At 58.0% G+C, this 17,957-nt stretch overlaps 2 protein-coding genes across 2 annotated transcripts in view; one reads left to right on the top strand and one right to left on the bottom strand.

Moving 5' to 3' along the window:
- The window catches only part of TMEM9 (transmembrane protein 9), a 185,265-nt gene that overhangs the window by 5,289 nt on the left and 162,019 nt on the right, over positions 1-17,957 (top strand). The window lies entirely within an intron of this gene.
- PKP1 (plakophilin 1) overlaps positions 10,213-17,957 on the bottom strand; it is a 45,840-nt gene continuing 38,095 nt past the window's right edge. Inside the window, exons 10-14 of the mRNA XM_077902430.1 lie at positions 17,478-17,631; positions 16,945-17,131; positions 16,253-16,337; positions 13,642-13,744; positions 10,213-12,774 (exon numbers count right to left, since the gene is read on the bottom strand). Coding sequence (XP_077758556.1) covers positions 13,670-13,744; positions 16,253-16,337; positions 16,945-17,131; positions 17,478-17,631 — 501 coding nt within the window. The 3' untranslated portion in view covers positions 10,213-12,774; positions 13,642-13,669. The remainder of the gene's footprint in view (positions 12,775-13,641; positions 13,745-16,252; positions 16,338-16,944; positions 17,132-17,477; positions 17,632-17,957) is intronic.

The raw sequence follows: 17,957 nt of genomic DNA, 5'->3' as shown, positions 1-17,957 counted from the left end.
GTGGGGGGAGCGGAGGCGGGGCCCGGGAGGCGCACCTTGAAACGGCCAAGGCCGGGCCTGGGGCGGTCCCGTGCAAGACTCTGGTTGTGGCTGTGGGGTCGAGGTGCCATCTCAGAGCTGGAAGGGCTTGGGGACCAAATGTGAAAGGAGATATGAAAGACGAGTTCTTGCTGGGATGACTGGGTCGGTGGTGACTTCATTGACCTTAGTCCTTTGTTTCTCAAAAGCAAACAACCCCGAATACGGGTGGCTCAGGTTGGCTTTAAGCTTGCGGAGCCCTGAGTAGAGAAAGGCAGGCCCCGGGAGGTGGCGGGCAGCTGGCAAGCAGCAATCTGGAGAGCCACCGGGGGCCTGAGGCTTGCTACCTGCTCTCTCCCGGCGTGGTGCCTCAGTTTCCTCTGCATGACAGACAGGCAGACCCAATCTCCTCACTTTTTAGCAAAGCCCCAGATCCTCTCCTCTGCCTCCCTCCTTCCCTCCTGCATCTCTTGCTCCATCCCACACCTGTCTGCCAATTGTCCCAAATGTCACAAACCTCCTCTCAAGATGACCTGGTAGGTTGACAACCAAGTGAATTGGCTCTGCTCCCTGGACCAGCCCCACCCCCATCCCAGCCGCTGTGAGTCAGCGTGACCACCAGCGCGCCTGTGGACCTGCACGGCTCCCACCCGCCGGCAGCGAAGGCGGGGGGCCCTTCCCACTGTAATCCTAGTGGTTCGCTCTTGGGTCACCTTTGCCAATTTGGGAGAGAGCTCACCTTTATCACTGGAAAATATTTGTGCATTGACTAGAAGCTACTACAGGCAGAATCCAGGAAGAGAAGAAGGTCTGGGGCCGCCCTGGAACTTCACTTCAGTGTAGACCATTGCAGTCATCTCCGGGTCTCCGGGCCACTCTCCTCATTTCCCTGCAGACTTTAGCTCCAGTCTGCCACCACTTTCTCCATGTGAGTTCTCTCCTAATTCTTGGTGATTTCAACGTCCAGGAGGACGATCCTTCCAACAGCCTGGCCTCTTGGTTCCTTGATCTCCCATCCACCACCGAATTTGCCTCTGTCCTAGCTCAGCTACTCACTCCCTCGGTCAGCTCATCCTACTGTTACCAAGGATGACAATTTTCCCATGTTTTCCATTTCAAGCGTCACGCTCCCTGACCACCACCTCCTCACGCGCGGCTCACTCTCTCAAGTCGTCTGCCTCTCATAATTCTTCAGACCCTATAATTTACTCATTCTGTCACCTTAATTTTAATCAGCTCTCAAACCCCTTGTTCTCTCCTTAGTTGCTGGGGTTAAAGTTCTCGGCCCATCTCTAAGCACTCCTTTGCACCCTGCCTTAACTCCCTTACTTTGCCTCGTCGTACCTTCTGGGAAAAGTCTCTGGTTAAAAACTCTCCACCCATTCTACACCTGCACCTGTGTGGTAGCGAAATGTGGGTGGAGAACCTCCAGGTCCATGCTGACCCCTTTTAAATTCCTGACACCAATTCGAAGAGGGATCTTAGTGCTGCCCAGCCTTCCTATTACATTGTTGGTTCTTTAGTTCTACTTTCCTAGAGGAAGGTTTCATGCCTCCTCCTCTATCCTCACTCTCAGATGATAATTGAGTTTCTTATCTCACTGAGAACATGGAAGCAAAACAAAGAGAACTCCAACCAGCCTGCTCCTCCCCACCTATCCACTCACCTGCCTCGTTGAGTGTGGATGAACCGTCCACGATCTATCCAAGGCTGAGCCTCCCCTTGTGCATGTCCTATCTTTTCTTGTCTTTCAAGAACATCATTCCAGCATCAAGAACATTCATCCATCATTCCCTCTTTTCCTGTGTTATCAGCTTTTCCTCCTCTCCTAGATTACTCTCATCAGCATAGAAGACATGCTTTTATCTTACTCTTGATACCACATCCACCTCCAGAAATCACTTCATTTCTCTTTCCCTTTACAACAAAACAACTCGTGAAACTGTCAATATTTACTATACATAATTTCATTTTTTCCCCATTTTCTCATGAACCCACTCTAGTCAAGTTTCTACTCTTACTATGTAAACATTGGTGCTCTTATCAAGGCACCAGTGACGTTCATGTCATTAAATTTGATGGTCAGAAGCTTCCATTTTCAGTGATGGTGGAATAGAGCCTATTAAGTCATCTTTCCTACAGATAATAGCTTAAAGCTGCACAAAAAATGAAAAGCAGCAACTGCATGAGGGCATTAAAGCATGACCAAAAAGCAGTCAGGAAATGAAGAGGCGTTGACTCTCAGAAGAATAACAATGCATTGGGTAAGTTTTCTATTTTCATAACTTCTCTCCCAATGGCCAGCTGCAGTTGGCTCTATGCAGACTGTCAAAAGCTTGAGTAAACGCTCCTAGTCTTACTGATTGAAGAACTAGAGGCAAGAGTCTGAGGCATTTGGAACATGGAGGAGGGAAATATTAAAAAGAGAGTCACAGAGAGAGTTCCATAAATCCTGAATATAGACTCTGCTCAAACCTCTAGGTGACTTTTGAATTATGCATGTGTGGGAAAGGATCCAAACAGCCCAACACAACTAAATGAACTGAACGGAGACCTTAGCTGGTGCTCACCACAAAGGAAGTTTGATTTCAGCCAGTTAATTTCCTTGAAAAAGGAAAATACTAAAAAAAATTTAGTGTTCCTCAAAGAAATATAACACAATCTAGAGGATGCACAACTTATCATTCATGGTGTCCAGGATGTAACCCAAGCTTACTAACAATAAGAAATAAGAAAATGTAACCCATACTTGAAAGAAAAAGCAATAGATGGAGACTGATCATGAATGCAGATAAAGATTTAATTTCATGAGTTTTAAAAAGGATTTATTATTGTTTTTTTATTTAGAGAGGGAGAGAGTTGGAGAGAAGGGGCAGAGGGAGAGGGAGAGAGAGAATCCCAAGCGGACTCTGCACTAAGCGTGGAGCCTGACATGTGACCCAGTCCTATGGTCCTGAGATCACAACCTGAGCCAAAATCAAGGTTGGACGCTCAAGCCACCGAGCCACCCAGGCATCCCAGCAAGACGGAGATTTTATTTTTTATTTTATTTTATTTTATTTATTTATTTTTAAGATTTTATTTATTTATTCATGAGCAACACAGCGAGAGGAGAGAGAGAAAGAGGCAGAAACACAGGCAGAGGGAGAAGCAGGCTCCATGCAGGGAGCCCGACGCGGAACTCGATCCCGGGTCTCCAGGATCAGGCCCTGGGCTGAAGGTGGCGCTAAACCCCTGAGCCACCCGGGCCGCCCTAAACGGAGATTTTAAAGCAAAGATGGTAACTTTGCTCAAAGATAAAAAGGAGCTTTCTGCCCCTGGACGCCGCCGAGTAAGCATCGTTACAGTCTCCCCTCCCACCGCCGTCATGTCTAAGTCAGAGTCTCCCAAAGAGCCCGAGCAGCTGCGGAAGCTCTTCATCGGAGGTTTGAGCTTCGAAACGACCGGTGAGAGTCTGAGGAGCCATTTTGAGCAATGGGGGACGCTTACGGACTGCGTGGTAAGGAGAGAGCCCAACGCCAAGCGCTCCAGAGGCTTTGGGTTCGTCACGTAGGCCACCGTGGAGGAGGGGGACGCGGCCAGGAACGCCCGGCCGCACAAGGTGGACGGAAGAGTCGTGGAACCAAAGAGGGCTGTCTCCCGAGAAGATTCTCAAAGACCCGGTGCCCACTTAACTGTGAAAAAGATTTTTGTCGGTGGCATTAAAGAAGACACTGAAGAACATCATCTAAGAGATTATTTTGAACAGTATGGGAAAATTGAAGTGATTGAGATCATGACTGACCGAGGCAGTGGCAAAAAGAGAGGTTTCGCTTTTGTGACCTTTGACGACCACGACTCTGTAGACAAGATTATCATTCAAAAACACCACACTGTGAATGGCCACAACTGTGAAGTAAGGAAAGCCCTATCGAAGCAAGAGGTGGCTAGTGCTTCGTCCAGCCAAAGAGGCCCAAGTGGTTCTGGAAACTTTGGTGGTGGTCGTGGAGGTGGTTTTGGTGGGAAGGACAACTTTGGTCGTGGAGGGAACTTCAGTGGTCGAGGTGGCTTCGGTGAGTCGAGGTGGCAGTGGATACGGTGGCAGTGGGGATGGCTATAACGGATTTGGTAATGACGGAAGCAACTTTGGAGGTGGCGGAAGCTATAACGATTTTGGCAATTACAACAATCAATCCTCAAATTTTGGACCCATGAAAGGAGGAAATTTTTGAGGCAGAAGCTCTGGCCCCTATGGTGGTGGAGGCCAATACTTTGCCAAACCACGAAACCAAGGTGGCTATGGCGGTTCCAGCAGCAGCAGCAGCTATGGCAGTGGCAGAAGGTTTTAATTACTGCCAGAAAACAAAGCTTAGCAGGAGAGGAGAGCCAGAGAAGTGACAGGGAAGCTACAGGTTACAACAGATTTGTGAACTCAGCCAAGCACAGTGGTGGCAGGGCCTAGCTGCTACAAAGAAGACATGTTTTAGACAATACTCATGTGTATGGGCAAAAAACTCGAGGACTGTATTTGTGACTAATTGTATAACAGGTTATTTTAGTTTCTGTTCTGTGGAAAGTGTAAAGCATTCCCACAAAGGGTTTTAATGTAGATTTTTTTTTTTGCACCCATGCTGTTGATTGCTAAATGTAATAGTCTGATCATGACGCTGAAAAAATGTTTTTTTTTTTTTAAAAAAAGATATAAAGGAAAATACACCTACAATTAATGAATAAATTGAAAATTATTATGAAATATTATCAAAGAAATACAGAGTATTAAATAGAGCCAAATGGAAATTCTAAGACTGAAAAAATTCATGTAAAATAGAAATTCACTGGATGAACTCAACAGCACATTTACAATGATGGAAAATTTGTCAGTGGACTTGAAGGAAGATCAATAAAAATGAATTAATCTGAAGAACAGAGAGAATAAAAATAAACATATTCAATGATCTGTGGGAAAATCTATAAAGTTGAAATCGGGGGGCCTGGGTGGCTCAGTTGGTTTAACACCCGACTCTTGATTTTGGCTCAGGTCCTGATCTCAGGGTTGTGAAGCTGGGGCTCTGTGCTCAGCAGGGAGTCTGCTTGAGAGTCTCTCTCTCCCTCTCCCATCCATGCCCCAACCCATGCAGGCACTCTCTCTAAATAAATAATTAATCTTAAAAAAAAAAAAAAGACCTGAGCTGAGATCAAGAGTCGAATGCTTAACGGATTGAGCCACCAGGTGCCCCACCTTTTCTCTTTTCTACTTACACGCACTTCCTTGGTCATCTTATCTAGTCTTATGATTTAAAAGCTCTCATATCCTTGCTCAAAGATGTCTGGCATCTGCCTCTTTAGGATGGGGGACACTTGGCCTCAGTTTGTCCCCTCCAGCATCCCGGTCACCAACACTGGGGTCATAAGAGGAGTCCTACTTAATCATACAGCAGCACTAACACTGAGCGTCTGCTCTGTGCCACATGTTGCCATGCTGTCACGGATCCTTCGACCAGCCACGCGGCTGTGTGTGCCTGTAGGGCACCTGGCCTCTTCTCTGCGCCAGGTGCTGCGGGGATCACTGCCCGGAGGTGCTCACCCTCTAGTGCAGGAAGAGACGATGGGCTGCCACCATTCCCCGGGGGCGAGTGTTGTGCTAGGCTCCAGCAGAGCCCCCAGAGAGCACCAGAAGGTGCCCTTGGTCCAGTGGGGGAGGCGAGAGCCCTGCAGGCAGACCTGGTCTGCAGTTCAAGAGGCCCGAGCTCCAGGCCTGGCTCTGCTGGTAGAGCTGCTTGCGACCCCACCTGGGTCTGTTTGCTCAGCGGCAAAATAGGGAGGCCGGGCTAGAACAGAGATTTTCCAACAGCTCCTTAGAGCCTGGCGTTCTGAGGGCCCCTCTCCTGGAAAGCAAAGGGGTGGGCAGCGGGAGCCCCTACCCCCAGACGCTTTCCCCAGGGCTGCTTTGATCTTACCTGTTTGGTGTTTCAGCCTTCCATGATAGGATTCCGGGGCTGAAAACGGTGCGAAGATCACCTGACAAGGGGAATCCTGAAGACGCTTCCCACGCTGACAGCCTGAGACTCTGATGCGGGCCAGTTCCCCAGGGTGGGCCCAGGATGCTGGAGGGTGAGGCCAGGGTGCCACGTCCATCCTGCTCCCTGTCCACCCGCCTTCCAGGCCCTGGCTCCGGGGCCTACAGCTCCCCATCCACAGGCCTGCTCTGGTCAGTGAGGTGGAGAACAGACTCTGCTCCCAGGAGGGCCCAAGCTCAGGCAGGGTGGGGGCTGGTGGGTCTGGCTCTGGGCTGGCAAAAGAAAACCGGATGGAGAGTTTGGGCAAGAAAGGTTTCTTTCAGAGTCAGGCCTGGCTTCTTGTCCATGAAACGGGCCTTTATCAGCTTGGAGGCTCCGCGAGGTGGTGGAGGGGGGTGCGGTTCACTCCTGGGTTTGTCTAGAGATCCTTTTCCAAGGACAATAATTTTTTTTTTCCCCAGCAGTTTCTTGCTCCAAGAGGGCACGACAGTACAGGACGGTCACTCGAGGGCAGGGAGAAGTCAGCCTAACTGCTGGCAACTGCTGACTAAATGCAGGTACAGCGAAGGGGGAAGAGCAACAGCCTCGGCCTCAGACCTGGTCCAAATTCTGCGTCTATCGCTCACCGGCTGTGTGGCCTGAATAAGTGACTGAGCGTCTCTGAGCTGTAGTTTCACTGTCTGAGAAATGGGAATGGTCAAACCCGCCTTGTAGCATCGATATGAAGACTAAATGTAATTAATATATGCACCCTTAGGTGCACCCCTAGGTTTACACCTGGGCCCCACAGTGCAGCCATACCGTCCTCCAGGAAAACTCTGGGTCCCAGAACACAGGAGTGGAGCTTGGGAGGATCCCGAATGGCACATGGGGCACCGTGGGGGTTGGAGACCTGCTTGAAGGGTTCTTTCCTTCTTTCCTTCCTCCTTTCTTCTTTTCTTTCTTTCTTCCTCCCTTCCCTCCTTCTCCTCTTTCCCTTCCCTCCCTCCCTCCCTCTTTCCTTCCCTCCCTCCCTCCTTTCTTTCTTTCTTTCTTTCTCTTTCTTTCTTTCTTTCTTTCTTTCTTTCTTTCTTTCTTTCTTCCTTTCTTTCTTTCTTTCTTTCTTTCTTTTTTTCTTCTTTCTTCTTTCTTTCTTTTCTTCTTTCTTTCTTCCTAAGGTTTTATTCTTTATTTGAGGCAGAGAGAGAGCACGGGTGGAGGCGGGGGCACGATGGGCGGGCAGAGGCAGAGGGAGAAGCAGGCTCCCCGCCGGGGCCCAATGTGGGGCTCCATCCCAGGACCCCAGGGTCACGTCCTGAGCCGAAGGCAGGCGCTCACCCCCTGAGCCAGAGGCGCCCCAAAGCTTCCATTCTGAGCGAGGTGTATGGGGCAGGAATTTAATGGCCTTGTGTACAGGGGTGAGAATTAGGGCCCAGAGATTTGAACCGCCTGGTTAGCTTGGGGGTATTTTCTTAGGGAATCCACTGCCCATGGAACCTGTCAGCAGCTGACTAGCGGGTCCGGGGCAGTGGGAGCACGCAGTCCTTTCGTGTCCGGGACGTGTCTGCTGATGTGCCAGTGCGGGGCGTCCGTTTGACAAAGTCCCCTGGGAGGCTGCCGTGGTGGCCTTTGTACCTGCTGGAGCCGTGTGGCCTCGGGGTGGGGGGTGGTGGCGGGGAGGACCAGTTGGGGAGCCGGTGCACCTGCGGGACACTGCAGCATCTTGGGGGCTCACTAGTCCCATGTTCTGACCAACCACGGGGTGATGTTGACCGCGGGTTCTGCTCAGCCCACGTGGTGCGAGTTGGAACTCTCCGGATGGCTTGTCCGCGGAGCATGTGACGCCCCCCCCCCCCCCACCGTAGGGCCCCGTGCAGCACGGCCTCCGCATGGGGGTTGGCTTGCGCCCCAAGGCCCCGGCACTGGGCAGGCACCCACGCCCCCAGCGGCCCAGGGCACGGGGTGGGGATGGAGGACGCCGGGGCTGCTGCGCGCTGCTGGGGAAGCTGCTTTCTCTCTTCACTTCTGCCTCCGCCCGTGTGGCCCCGAGCTCTGCTCGGTCACTCGCCTGGGCCAGGGCTCAGAGCAGGAGACGAATCCGCCAAGGCTCTGAAAGGTAAAGGGATTATTATTTGGCCGCTCCGGGAAAAACACTACTGTTATTTTTAAAGACTTTATTTATTTATGAGAGACATGGAGAGAGGCAGAGACACAGGAGGAGGGAGAAGCAGGCTTCATGCAGGGAGCCTGATGCAGGACTCGATGCGGGGACCCCAAGGTCACGCCCTGGGCGGAAGGCAGCCCCTCCACCGCTGAGCCTCCAGGCTCCCCCAAGCACCCCCAAGACTATTGTTATTGTTAACGACTTCTGTTCCCTCTTCCTCTGCATTTTCTTTTTTTTTTTCTTTTTTTCTCTGCATTTTCACAAGTGATGCACAGAGCCTTTGTCTCTGCAGGAGCTGGGGTCCCCGGAGGGGGGGGGGAATCAGTGGGACAGGCCAGCTGCAAAGGGATAGAAGGAAATGGCTTCAAGGCTCAGGGACAGATGGACTCAGGCAGCCTGGCTGTGGGGTTGGGGAGACTCCGCCTCCAGGACCTTGGGACCCTTCCCTTGGCACCATCTAGGCTTCCAGCTGTTCCCACAAACAGGTGCCCCCCAGTTTGGTCCTGCCCTCTGCTGCTGGGGCCCAAGGCCCTCCCAGGCTCATAGGCTAGTCCTCTGAGGGGCCAGGAAGGCCTGTCACCCTCTTGGTCGGGGATGCCCCACTGAGGACCTCAGCAGCCCTTTGCCGCCCCTACACGTTAGAGGCACTTGAACCCGTGTCGGGTGAAATTTCTCTGCTGTTACTTTTAATTTCCCAGAGATCACACCACACGTGAGAACTTTTGGGACGTGAGACGGCTGATCTGTCTCGGTCCCGACTATTTGGAAATCCTAGATGTGCGGCGCCCGTGGGCTCAGTGGCGGAGCGTCTGCCTCTGGCTCAGGGCGTGACCCTGGGGTCCCGGGATCGAGTCCCACCACGGGCTCCCTGCATGGAGCCTGCTTCTCCCTCTGCCTGTGTCTCTGCCTCTCTCTGTGTGTCTCTCATGAATAAAGAAAGAAAATCTTAAAAAAAAAGAAAAAGAAAGAAAGAAATCCTGGCTGTAACCGTGATGGCGATGTCAGGTGCATGTTGCACTGTCCCGTGTTGGACGACCCCACGTTCCCAGCTGCGAGAACGTGGCGTGGACAGCAGGGGATGACCCAGGGGAGCCAGACACAAGCGAGCGACATCCCGACTCTGCTACACCAAGTGCAAAACAGGCAAGACCCCTGTGTGCTGTCATAAGCAGGATGGCGGTGACCCTCGAGAGGGGACAGTTAAGGCCGGGCCCCAGGGGGGTTGGTCCTCGGTCTGGGCGCCGCCTGTCGGGGGCATCAGAGGGCAGCGCGCCGTCGCGCCATGTGTTTCCCGCGTGACTGTGTGGTCCTGGAGGACGCTTAGTGTCAGACATTTCTTGATTTTGCATTTGTCATCCAAGCTCGCATATCGGAGCCACTGCATGTTTTCAGGTCTCAGGATGTCCCCAGGGGCTCCAGACCCAGCATGTTGACAATCTGGGCCGCAGAGAGCCCCAGGCTGAGGAACAGGCTGGGAACAGCCCTTCCTCCCGGGTCACGCTCAGAGCCACCGAACCAGAGGCCCGGAGCGCGGGGGCCCCGAGGCCGGGAGTCAGCACGCGCCCCAGCTGGGAGCAGCGCGTCTGGCCCGGCCCTCCGGTTCGCAGCCCTCTGCCGCCGGGTGGCCCTGACGCGGGCGGATGTGCAGACCAGCGCCGGGAACCGTCCTCCTGGTCTTAGAGGGTTCCTCACGCCTCTCACCCTATAAGCCCGTGGCGGGCCCACGCACCCTCCGCCTCTGTGCGCCTGAGCACCTCGCGGGATGCAGGTGGGGTGCACCTCCGGGAAACGGGCTCCTCTCACGTCCTGAGCTTCATCTCCTAGAGCAGCCCCGGCCGCCGCCCTCACGGGGGCACACGGGGCATCCGGGCTCCCCCTCTAAGCCTCGCGTGACTCATTCGTGGGACTGGGTAGTGATGCTGGCGCCGCGGAGCCACCGTGGGGCTCAAGGGCACGGACGCGGCGCCGTCTCCCTCACCCGGCGCAGGCTCAAGAAAGGAGTGAGCGGCTCCTCTTTCCTCAGCGGCACCCCCAAATAACTCACGGCTCACAAGGTTCAAAGAAATGCCAGCAATTTATTGATTTCCTATATTTCCAAAAAAAGCAAATACATAGTGCATCACACAGGGGCCCCGGGCCGGGCCAGCATGACGTTCTTACACAAGCAGGGTGCAGAGGGAGGGGTGTGCTCCGGGGGGTCCTGGGTGCTCCAGCATCATCCCCTGGGCTTCCCTCGCCCATCCATCACCCCGGCCTTCCCCCTCCCAGCCACCCCAGCCTTCTGCCGGGCTCTGAGGCGGGCAGGACGCAACAGCACCGTCTCCGCGTGTCCGGAGAGAGCCCTTCACTGCATCACAAGGGGAGGCGCGGGGGCGGCGGGGTCTGGCCCCCACTGGACAGGCTGCCGGTGGCCAGTGAGCGGCTCTGTCTCAAGCACAAGAGATCCTGGGGGCAGGGCAGGGCCAGGCAGAGACTGGGTGGTCTCCGTCCTGCCTCGCTGGCCCCAAATTGCAATGTCTTGTTTGGGGTGTCAACCGAGTCGCGTGAGGCTGCTGCGTGCTGAGGCTACTGAGCCGTCCTGGGCAAGCCCCGTCCTCCCCGTCTTTAGGAAATGCACCCTCAGGACCCTCTCCGTTGTGCCTCTTCCAAGGTGACAGCCGTGGGTCAGAGGCCCAGACGACAGGCCCGAGAAAGCACAAGAGAGGCTACAACATCAGGCCTGGCCTGACCTTTGCCCTCGGCCCATGGCTCCCCGCCCGCCGCCACCCCCTGCCGTGGACCCCCACACTCCCTGTTTCCCTCCCGCCCTGACAGGACTGGGGGTCCCCAAAGCCCAACAGCCCGCATCTCCTGCTTCCTCCCGGAGAACGGAAGCTGCGTGAGGACAGGGCCGGGGGCTGTTTTGTTCACTGACGGATGCTGAGTGCTGAGGACGCTGCCTGGCACCTCTGGGTGCTCCGTACATATTTTATTCTAAGGAGTGAATTCCTCTGAGCCCTGGTGGCGGGCAGAGGACCCTCCTGGAACCCGCGGCCAGGGCAGGAGCCAGGAGTAGGCCTTCCATCACCAGCAGGCAGGGCCCACAGCAGCCGGGGACACGGGGCAGGTGGCCTGTCATCCCACGTCTGGCCCCGGTCTGTCGCATGTCTTAACAGGCATGTCCTCAGTCCAGAAGGGGGCTTTCCGGGCCTGACTGCTGGGGTGAGGGGTGGGGCCGGATTAGGGGGGTAGCATGGGCCGGGGCGGGGGGGCACGGGGCCTGAGGGGAGAAGCAGAGAGGCCGTGGGCCACTCCGGGCTGAGGCCACCAGGGCGAGGGCAGGCGGTGGAGGCGGACAGCGGGGAGCCTTGGGAACCTGCTCGGCTCTGGCTCAGTGTGGACTGAGCATTGACAGCGAGCGCTCCCCGGAGGCCCTGACCCCAGGAGGCCCCGCTGCTGCTTCCCCTCTGCAGTGGGCAGCCGGCTGGGCGCCCGGGTGTGGCCGGCGCCCCTGACAAGCCTCTTATATCACATCCCCCGTGGTTTTCCCCAAAGACACGGTGGAGGCAGGGTGGCTGGGGGTCCGGGGAAGGTGGGGACGGGCTCTGGCTGGGGCTGGGGCTTGTAGGTGCCCGGAAGTGGTAGCTCCAGGGACCCAGAGCACACCCCCTCCCACTCCGCAGACCCTCCTGCCTCATTTCCCAGCGGCCACTGTCCCACCGGAGCCTGGGGCAGGTGTCTGTCTGTCCAGCCCCAGCCTGTCCCCTCTCCCCTGGGAATAGGAAGGCCAAACAGCCACTCCCCCAACAGCTCTTTGGCTCTGAGCACCATGTCGCCTTCTTTCTCCTGAAACAAATAGGTGCCAGGCCCCTGACGGCAGATGCTTTCTAGACTGAGGCTCCTCTGACTGGTACCCACCCCGGAGAATGGCCAGCCCCGTCTGCTGCTTCCTGCTCCCCCGGAACAGGCGTCAGACAGCAAAGCAAGCGTGACTGTCCTTGCCCGTCCCCTGGAGCCCAACCCTGTCCAGCCCCAAGCCCCGTGGCGACGCAGGAGGCGCAGTCTCATCAGACAGCTGTGTCTTGCCAGCCTCCCTTCCTGCAAAGCTGCCTCTCGTAGGGGTAGGTGGGCCTTCCCCACCCCGGAGACGGCTCCCCTGTGATGCTTCCCTGCCCTGGGCGCCCGCCCCGGCCCCGGCATGACACATTTGGGAACCGCTCGAAAAGCACAGGTAGCGTAGAAACATGGGACAGTCCTTTTTCCCACCGCAGGACCTGAAGGAACAGCTTAGCTTTTTGCAGTTTGTGGTCATGCTCTCAGGCGCTCACACCAAGTGTGCACGCGTGCGCGCACACTTACATCGTACATACATATATATATATACCATTTCTCAGCGGAAGAAGTATTGACATGAAACATAAGCCCCTTTAACTCAAGAAAAGTCCCCCCCACCCTTCCCAACCCTCCCTCCTTGCTTGCCAGTTCCCCCAAGGAAAAAAAAATCTAAAAATATTTCCATCATCCACAGTTTTCAGGGTTGCTTTCCATTGCATTTGAACCTTTCCAAACACTGCACCGGGTGGACAGAGCCACCCCTCCAGCAAGGCCTGAGGTCTTCTCAGCTGGGTTGTATCATTTCTGGAAAAGGAGAAGGCGTCCGGTTAGCACGTTGAGGGAGACACCGCCACACCGGTAGGTCTGGCCCATCCTGCCACCCCCTCCACCCGCACCTGCCAGGAGAAGGTGTCTGACATCTTATTTATCTTCATCTGTGTCAAACTCACAGCCCTCTCCCCCACCAGGACCCTCCGCAGGTGCCGGGGTGCTGGCAGAGAGCCCCCTTCAGCTCAGGGGACGACCCTGTCCTCACGCCTGGCTCTCCGCAGATGGCTCCACACCAGGTCACATCTCTGGTGACCCTCTAGAGAAGCCTGATGATGTCACCCGCATCAGAAACGCTCTGGGTGCTGTAGTCTAAGGATGCACTTTCCACTCCAGAGCCACCGAGTCACAACGGCTGGGGTCGGGGCCCGGAGTGTGCACTTTAGGGAGCATCCCAGGCGATTCTAATGAAAGCTAGGGCTTGCATAGGCCTTTGTCGTAGGCACCGGTTCGGAGCTTTCGGCCCCTGCAATCAGCAGCTGGAAACAAGCTTATCCACGTTAGCCCTGTGTGGACTGGAAAGTGAATCATAAAAAGGATAAGGAAGTGAGCAGTAGGTGTGCAAAGCTGGAACGGCACCTCCCAGGTTGTGCAGTGCACAACCTACACAGCTGTACCTAGGAGTTCTGTGCAGACGTCTGGCCTGCTTACGCTCTCAGGACGTTGCACTCCCCTAATGGCCTGTGGTTGGGACGGCCCACGGCACCCTTGCCAAGTGGTCTATACGGCTGTCCTCACAGGCCCTGTGTCAGCTGTGGCCGGGCTGTCCCCAGGGAGCGCAGGCCCCGCCTCGCCCTCGGGTGTCCGGGAGGTGCCTCTGCCCTGGGGGGAGCCGATTCTTACCTGCAATCTGTACTTGCTCGGCGGCCCCTTAGAATCGGGAGGTGAAGTTCCTGAGGCTGTTGGGTCCGGTTAAGGCCCCCAGCATGTTCCTATCCAGGCCTTGCTGCGGGGTGGGGTGGGGGGCAGAAACAGCAGCTGCATGACATGCTCTAGGATGAAACGGTGGGACTTCCCGCGGGGCCGGCGACTGCCCTCCCAGGGTGCCTTGCACACGTGTGTCAGGGCTAAGCCCGGCCTAACCAGCCACCACCAAGGCCCCGGCTCCCCCGGGTAGTGAAGTGCGTCTGGGCCTCCAGCAGCGCCTCTGCGGTTCCCACGCGCACCGGCAGAAATCCGAGTGGAGGCACGCGGGCTTCAAGCTCACGGTCATTACTCTTTAAACACTACGATACCCACAAGCACATTAGAAAAGCTGTTTGTTTGTCTCCCTCTGACTCTCCCCGTCCGGGGTTTTGCTTTCCTTTCCCATCTTGACAAGAGCCCTTGGCAGGGAGGACGCGTCCGGTCCAGCGTTTCTCACTCGCCGCAGCGGCGGGGTGCCGGCCCTGGGAAGCTGCCGGGCGCGTGGGCTCCCTGGGCTCCCCTTGCCTGCCTGTCCTCCCCCCTTCGGCCCCGCCAGCCCTGCGCGCCTGCGGAGGAGTGACACGATCTCGTTTCTGTGGCCTCTCCCAGCATACAGCAGGCGCTCAATAAGTGCTTTGCAGTGAACGAGGACAGCGGAAGGGGCCCCTGGTGGCAGCCCGCCCTCAGTCCGGCCTGTGGGAACACGAGGGATCCAGATCCCGGGTGCCTGGGAGCCCGCGGCCTGCTGGGTCGGGGCGTGCACCACACGGTGCTGGTTTCTCCGCCGCCCATGCTTGCTCGCTCCTGTTTGCCTGGACTCGGTGGAGGGAGCCCAGGTGCGCGTTCCTGGGTCCCGGGCGCTCCTGCGTGACTCCCTCATCACGGCAAACTCCTACTCTGCAGGGTGCACAGAAGCCACCGGCGGCTTCTCTAGAGGGTCACCCCCCCCACCTGCTGCAGCTGACAGGACCCGACGGAGGTGGAGCCCGGGCGCAGGCAGCCCCGCTGTCAGGTGTCGGGGAGCCGTGGGGGCCCAATGGCAAGCTGGTTCCCGCTGGCTCCGTCCGGAAGGGTGCTAACTAGGCAGGGGACTGTCCGCGTGCCTCGCCTTGGGTGTGGTCTCGGGATCCCCGGGTGGGCCGAACCTTCTGGACCCCATGGAAGGGCTTAGGGCCTTCTCACCAGGTCCTCCCCCGCCTCCCTTCCGCTGTGTCTCCCGGGCGGCTGCAGGCGGGTGGGGGGCCGGGGAGGAGCGCTACGTTGTCCACCAGGGGACAGGGTCCCCCCCGGCCCGGGCCTTCCGACGTGCCCGTCGACTCTGACCTCCACGGGCCTCCCTCCGGTCTCCTCCCTGCAGGGCGGCTGTCCCCACATCTCCCTCTACCCCCTGCGCCCCCTGGGTCCTGTGGTCTCCTCGTCCTCCCGCTGCCCCTTCACCGTCTCCTGCTCTGTCCACTCCTCCGCATCCCACGACAAACACGCCTGGGTCCCCTCTGCCATGGAACAGGGCTCTTTTGTTCCCCATCCCTTTGTCTTCCTCCTTCCTGGGCCAAACTGAGGGGCGCAGCTCTGCCTTGCTCCATCCTCCCCACCCCTCCTCGCCCATGCAGGGGCCCCAGGGCTCCCCTCGAGTCGCCAGCAGGGCCCTCACAGGCGGCGCTTTGGGATCCCCGCGTCTGGGTCCTCCCTGCGGCCTCAGCAGCCCTGGAGCTGCCGCCCACTCTCCAGTGCTGCCCCCCACGGGCTTCGGGCCCCTCCTGGCCACCTTGCACAGCCCCTCCGGCTCCCCGGCCCCAGAGGAGGCTCCTGTCCTGCTTCTGCCCTATTCCCCCGGGCGACCCCACACCTGTGCCCCATGATGGGCCTGCCGCTCCCGTGGCTTCGCCCGCCCAGCGCTCCTGCCTGCGTGGCAGCCTGGCCTCTCTCCTCGGGTCCCGCACCCGCACCCGCACCCAGTCCCATCCCTTCGGACTCCTGATATTGGGACTGCTCTCCCTCTTCCCACAGGGCTACCCGGCCTCTCCGACACCCACCCGTTTCTGCAGTGTGGCCACAGCGTCTCCAGGCTTGCGCCGGGCACCTCCCAGTCCCTCTGACTGTCCCTGCCGACCAGGGGGGCTTCCAGGTTTGCTTTAATCATGAAACTCTCTACTTCAACCCCCCCAGGGCCCCCGGGCTCTGGCCCACACTGACCTGTGCAGCTACACCAGGCCCTCGGGTGAATTCTGTGCCTTTTGTTCCCCCACTTTTCAGTTTGCTCCTAAAGGATCCTACCCCGGGCCCCTCGCACACTTCCTTGATTCCCTCTGCCCTCCGCGTGCCCAGTAGCCTCCCGGGATTCCAGCCCAGAGACTTGTTCAGAGTGTGATCACGTTCGTTGTTGCACAGGCTCCCCCGGGGGCGGGCTGGCCATGCTGCCTCCCTCTTCTCGCCCCACTGGCTTTGCTTCAGCGCAGGGGGTGCGCAGGAGAGCCTTCGGGGCAGGGGGCAGGGGTGGAGGGCGGTGCGCGGTGGGATGGTGGGACGGTGGGACGGCGCGGGCCCTTACCTGTCTGAGGACACCCTGCAGTTCCTTGCTGGACCACATGTCAGACAGGAGGAGGCGGGCAGCTTCCGCAGCCTTGGGTGAGGCACTGGGCAGGCGGGAAGTTCATTTGTGGGGTGAGACTTGGGGAGGCATGAGAATGAGCACCCTCCTGCCTCCTCCCCTCCCCTTCGGGCCTTAGAGATGTGGGGCGGCCCCGGGCATGCATGAGAGAGGAGCCCCACTGGGCCGGTCACTCTGTACCCTGGGCATGACCCTGTGGCCCTGCCCACTTAGAAGTACCTTAGGATTGTCTCGGGGGCCGTGAGGGGGAAGTGCCCCCCATTCTGGTCCCCCGGCCCTCGTCCTGGGAGGAGGAAGCCTCACGGAGCAGAAAAAAGTTCCCACCCAGCGGGGTCCGCTGCTCCGTGTCTCCTGCTGACCCTCTGGGGACCTTCCCGTGTGGCCCGCAGCTGAGGATGCACTGCCTCTGTCTCCTCTGCGCAGCCCGGAGGCCTGGCTGCTGGACTCCGCCCCGCAGTGCTCTTGGCTTCTGGACCTTCTCTGCGTCCAAGCCTCCCCCTGTCTGCACGAGGCTCTGCTGCTCCCCTGCCCCCCCCGCCCGGGCCTTCTCAGGGAGCTGCCTGCTTTGCCTGGGGAGCGGGCAGGGTGGGGTGGAGGTGTGTGGGCAGGAGGCCAGCCCCTTCCCGGCCCACCTGCTGCGGCACAGGTTGATGATGTTGTTGACCATGCTGCTGGTGAAGTACTGCTTGGCCATCTGCGGCTGGGAGGCCATCAGGTTCCTCACCGTGTAGCAGGCCGAGGACAGGATGTCTTCCGAGTTGCTGGTGTTCCCAGTGTGACTGGTGAGGAGCCTGGTCACCTCGGGGAATACCTGGTTCCCTGAGAGAGAAAGGAGCAGAGGGCACGGGGTCAGAGGGCCCAGGGACGGAGGGGCCGAGGGGCTCCCCCTGGGGCCACAGCCCCCGACTGCCCTTGCCAGGGTCCTGGAAAGGGGACCCCTCAGAGCAGCAACGCAGGGGGGGACCCAGCTGCGACCTCTGCACACCTGCTCCCCATCTCGGGGTGACCTGCCCTTGCTGCCTCCCAGCCTCTGTCGTGGAATGCCCGCCCTCGGGTGGGCTGAGAGGGTGGCCTTGCAGCCGGCTCTGGAAAGTGGCGCGTCTGCCAAGTCCTAGCTGGAGGCCCCGGGGGCGCGCGGCGGTCTGGGGCTGGGGGGGGCACTTACCCATCGCTCTGTGCAGCACGGGGTGGCGGGACATGTTGCTCAGGAGGGAGGCTCCAGACCGCACCACATCAGAGTTGCCTGATTGCAGGAGGCGAGCGATCTGGGGCAGGCCTTTCTCCTTGAGCCCGATCAGCTGGCTCATGCCACTGGACATCTGAGAAAGAAGGGCCGGGTGAGGGCCTTCCCCGCCTGGGGCTCCCCGGGGGCCGCGGTGGAACTGGGCCTGGAAATCCCAAACAAGGGAGCCCCAGCACCTTTTTCTCTTTCGTGTTGGAAGCACGGGCAAAGACAGACAGATGTGCTGGCGCCCCAGGAGCCAACGGAGCTCCCGGGCAAAAATGCACCACCTTCCTGACCTTGACCTCTACTCCCAGACCCGCCTGGGGCCCAGAGGGTGATGAGAGCCACGTCTCGGGCCTCTCGCTGCAGCGGCCCTGATGCCTGGGCAGATGCCGCTGCCCACCCAGGAAGCCAGCCCGC

This window comes from Canis aureus, chromosome 6 (genome assembly GCF_053574225.1).
Source record: "Canis aureus isolate CA01 chromosome 6, VMU_Caureus_v.1.0, whole genome shotgun sequence".
Classification (NCBI taxonomy): Eukaryota; Metazoa; Chordata; class Mammalia; order Carnivora; family Canidae; genus Canis; species Canis aureus.
The sequence above is the reverse complement of the archived record's forward strand: the minus strand, read 5'-3'. Positions and strand labels throughout refer to the sequence as shown.